The 4,142-nt window shown below is 39.9% G+C and overlaps 1 protein-coding gene across 1 annotated transcript; it reads left to right on the top strand.

Moving 5' to 3' along the window:
* The first annotated feature begins 1,815 nt into the window (after positions 1–1,815).
* On the top strand, positions 1,816–3,501 carry fibinb (fin bud initiation factor b). The gene has a single exon (XM_079466056.1). The coding sequence runs from the start codon at positions 2,086–2,088 to the stop codon at positions 2,707–2,709; it is 624 nt and encodes a 207-aa protein (XP_079322182.1). The 5' UTR covers positions 1,816–2,085; the 3' UTR covers positions 2,710–3,501.
* Positions 3,502–4,142: the final 641 nt, after the last annotated feature.

Raw genomic sequence — 4,142 nt, 5'->3', positions numbered from 1 at the left:
CCCCCCAAGGGTGCTTTCATGACTTCAGCAAAGTTTATGATGTATCCCACCAATAAACATATTGGCAGATGTATGGAGTATAAAACACAATCTTAAGACAGAGCATGGGCAGTGTGGTCATTTTACACAATTGCTTATATGGTCAGAACTGAAGCTCTAACATTCAAAAACGAGGAAAAAAGGCAGTAGCCGACATTTCATACGCACCCCTGTTATTAAGATGATTAGCAGGGCAAGAGAAGGGGAAGCTCTCTTTGAGCTGGCACCATTCCATCCAGTGAAGTTTAGCAGACGGCTAAGTGTGCAGAGAGAGAGAGAGAGAGACAGCCCCCTCATAGTGGATATCTGTGGGAGGAACATTGGGGGAACCAGGTTCAAAGGGGTATATGGTGTCACGGAGGTAGTTAAGACCCATAAAAATTTGAGTACTCAAAGAATGGATTCCGGTGGAAAACAAGACTCTCTCACACACTTACTCAGATGAGCTCCTGTTTTTCCTTCACTCTGGCTGTTCTGCATCTGTAGTGATTTTTCAGAGCTTTTTTGGGAGAGCTATTATTCCATAGGAATTCTGTCTTGATCAATTAAATGGTATAGGACAAATGTACTTTCCGTAATGAGGACACATCCCAGCAGCTAATAGGCATTCCCTGTTACTTCATGCTCTCACGACTCAAAGACCATTTGCCAAGGACTTAATGTTGTAAAACAGCACATGTCCTGAAAGGTCAGTGGATAATTTGGTGGGGATCTTATGTGTCTAGTACATGGGTATGCTTTTGCATAAGGACCATATGGTGAAATGAGACTGCAGTGTCTATAAAAATGATGAAAGGCTTTTGTAAATCCAACAAGACCGACCAAACAAGGCTTTCCATGACCAATGCACTGCCGTGAAACACTGCGATCCAAATCTTGGAACAGAGAAAATCCATCTTCAAACATCATACGCCATCACCGCTTTCGTAACATTTTCCAGAAAGGATTATTTTTTCTTAAAACACGCAGTTTATTACAGTAATGCCTTAATGCCTCCAAGTAGACATTATTCCAATTCAGACAGTGCGCTGTATGTAAAGTATGAGTGTAGTATTCAGTAGTTGAGTGGAATGACTCTCTACAGAAAGGAGAAAGTTCCTTATGCTGAAGCAGAGCAGCTCAGTCTAATGCTTTGCCGCAACCTTTAGTCATCACTCTGCAATCCTCTTTAGGTAATTGTCATAAGGAGCCCTGTCTCTGGGAATGAAGATGTCCGGTACAATACAGCACCCTCTTTACAAAGGCATGTCAACCACACCTCCACGACAAAGCCAGCCATCTGCGGTGTCTGCTGTTGTCTCCTGAGTTAGTCTCTGAGACAATTTATTGAATGGCCCATTTAGCCTATTCCTCTCTGTTACTAAAACATATTTTAATGCATAATTTCAAAATACAAAATAAGCATTTCTTAAAGTCAATAACGGGAACAGACTACATGTTTATGCAAAGGAATATGTTTCCATTGACTGTTGAATAAAAAAGAATTTCAAGTTTAGAAAAAAAAATGATTTACTGTTTTTCCTTTTACTCTGCTTAACTGGACGAAAGATAAAAGGAGGTCTCTGAAAAAAGGATTAGTCTACAAAACGTTCTGAACATCTTCCTTGCTCGACATAATTGTATAACGTGTAGCACAAAATGAACCCATGCTACTCTAATGACAACCCCCGTTATGTGTGCTGCCAGATATGTGTAAGTGAAGGAGTGACGGGCTTGTAATTTGAGAGTGGGACCAGGGGTATTATTATCTGAACCTAGCACAAAGTCTGAACAGTCCAGATGTTGAAACAGACACGAGCAAGGACACTACGAGGGTTTGTGTGTTTTCGTATATGGTCTGTTAGTTTCCCCGAACAAACACAGACTGTTTAAACGGAAAGTTGCGATCCAGTGCTGCGGTGTTTATTTACTCTATTGATTTAGCCGTCTCGTGTCGCGATTGCGCGGCATTTTACGCTCTGGACATGCTTAGGATTGGAGAGGGAAGGCTCGTTTGAACAACCGAATTGAACGTATTTTTGACTTTGATAAGGCAGAGGTGGCACAATGGCTTCCCCTCTGTTCATACTGACAGCCTGTTTGGTTTTATTGCGTCTTGGAGGGGCTTTCTTTTCGGGACCTCTGCACCCTGAGATGTCCAACGGCACCTTTCATCATTATTTCGTGCCGGATGGGTACTACGAAGAAAACGACGATCCCGAGAAATGTCAGATGCTCTTCAAAATGACAGACGAGCGCAAATGCACCCTGGACGAGGACCAGGACTCGGTGATACGGGACGATTTTACCATTATTAAGCGTCACGTCGAGGACGCGGCGCGGGTGCTCGAGGGCATCGGGAAAAGCATTTCCTTTGACCTGGACGGGGAAGACAGCTATGGGAAGTACCTGAGGCGGGAGACGACTCAGATCGGCGAGGCGTTTTCCAACTCCGAGAAATCTCTTCTGGAGCTGGAGGTGAAGTTTAAACAGAGTCAAGAAACCGAGTTGAAAGAGGAGCACAAGATCAGCGACGACTTCCTCAGCATGATCGTGCATACGCGGGACGTGCTGAAGGAGACGCTGGACATCTCGCTTGGACTCAAAGACAAGCACGAGCTACTGTCACTCATCATCCGGAGTCACGGGACCCGGTTAAGCCGTCTGAAAAACGAATATCTGAAGGTGTAGAAGAATAATCCTGCTTTGTCTTTTTTTCGAGTAGGGCATCTGACAGAAATGATGCAGCTGTTTTGTGCAATAAATGAAAGCCAATATTCACTTAATAGCAGCAGTCATATTTAACGGACAGGCATTATTGTCTATAGTTGGAAAATAATAAGGAGGGTATCTCTGTTTAACCAATATAGAGCTTTACCTCTAAAAAACATTCAGAAAGATTAGTTAATGTTGGGTTTTCTTAAATAAGGATGCAGGCTGTGATGGCATTATTGAATGTTTCAGAGAAAATTCACATAAACAGAAGGAATATAGTTTTCATTCGTACATTTTTACTTTCACTGCCATATTCAGTTTATTACAAAGCATGCTTCTGGAATAGTTTTAACTGCAATTCTCCAAAACATTACAGCATAAAAAGTATATACAAAACAATAATTTTATTATTATTGCTTTTAAACATCGCTTGGAGGAAAAAACATTTTGTTCTTTGTACATTATATTGTGTGTGCTTTAAGAAATCTATATCTTTTATTTTGAGCTTGTACAACATTAAACTGTGATTGTTTATATTTATGAAAACGCCTAAATGTATTCATTTTATGATTTGTACATTGTTGCATTAAAAATTATTGTAGTTCTTTGAAAAGTCACAGGGAAAAGGACCATCTGTGATGACACATTCCCTGACAAACCAAGATGACTGCGGGCAGGAATATTGGACTTTAAACATTCTATGTGCAGTTCCTTTCCTGAGACAGTATATGTTGTGTTTAGTCCTTTTGTAATAAAATTATTTAAGGTAATTTGTATGTGTGTTCAAGAAAATCACATTGCTATAGACATTCTGTAGTTTCATTGAATCAACAAATGTAAAGTGAAGGGATAAGTGAGACAGCTGTACACCTTCTGACAATAGTTTGACAGGGTAGAGTCTGAGTTACAGAATTTAAAATGCTGTCATGCATGTTGAGATTAATGTTGATTTCAATCGTATTCTGAATCTAACAGGTTGATTTGGGGGCATCAACAGACAGACTAAAATCCCCACATAAACATGCATTACACAGCAATCAGAATGTGCAAACTGATGCAATGATCTCTCTGTTTGTGTGTATCATAGAGAAAGAGAAAATTGAAATATTCTTGGCTTCATGCACATTAATTGACACAGTCACATTAAAACTATATTCTTTGTCGTGCTAATTAAAGTAAGTTTTATTAGTATGCAAACACCAAGTATCAGTTAGTTGTGTTCTATCAAAATACACAGCAAGTCCTTATGCTGTTTGTTCTGTTATCAACTAATCCTGAAAAAAATTGTTAGCCTAAAAACATAGAGCTGCTCAATTTTTACACAAATCATAATCGCGATTATTTTGGCCAATATTGAGATCCCGATTATTTAACAAAATCACAAGATTACATTAACCAGCTGTGGCCTG

The sequence above is a fragment of the Barbatula barbatula genome (genome assembly GCF_947034865.1).
Source record: "Barbatula barbatula genome assembly, chromosome: 1".
NCBI classification, from domain to species: domain Eukaryota; kingdom Metazoa; phylum Chordata; class Actinopteri; order Cypriniformes; family Nemacheilidae; genus Barbatula; species Barbatula barbatula.
Note: the sequence above shows the minus strand (reverse complement) of the source record. Positions and strands in the feature narration are given on the sequence as shown.

Bases quoted from the DNA above. Each gene is read 5' to 3' on its own strand.
- fibinb (XM_079466056.1), top strand. From the start codon at position 2,086: ATGGCTTCCCCTCTGTTCATACTGACAGCCTGTTTGGTTTTATTGCGT.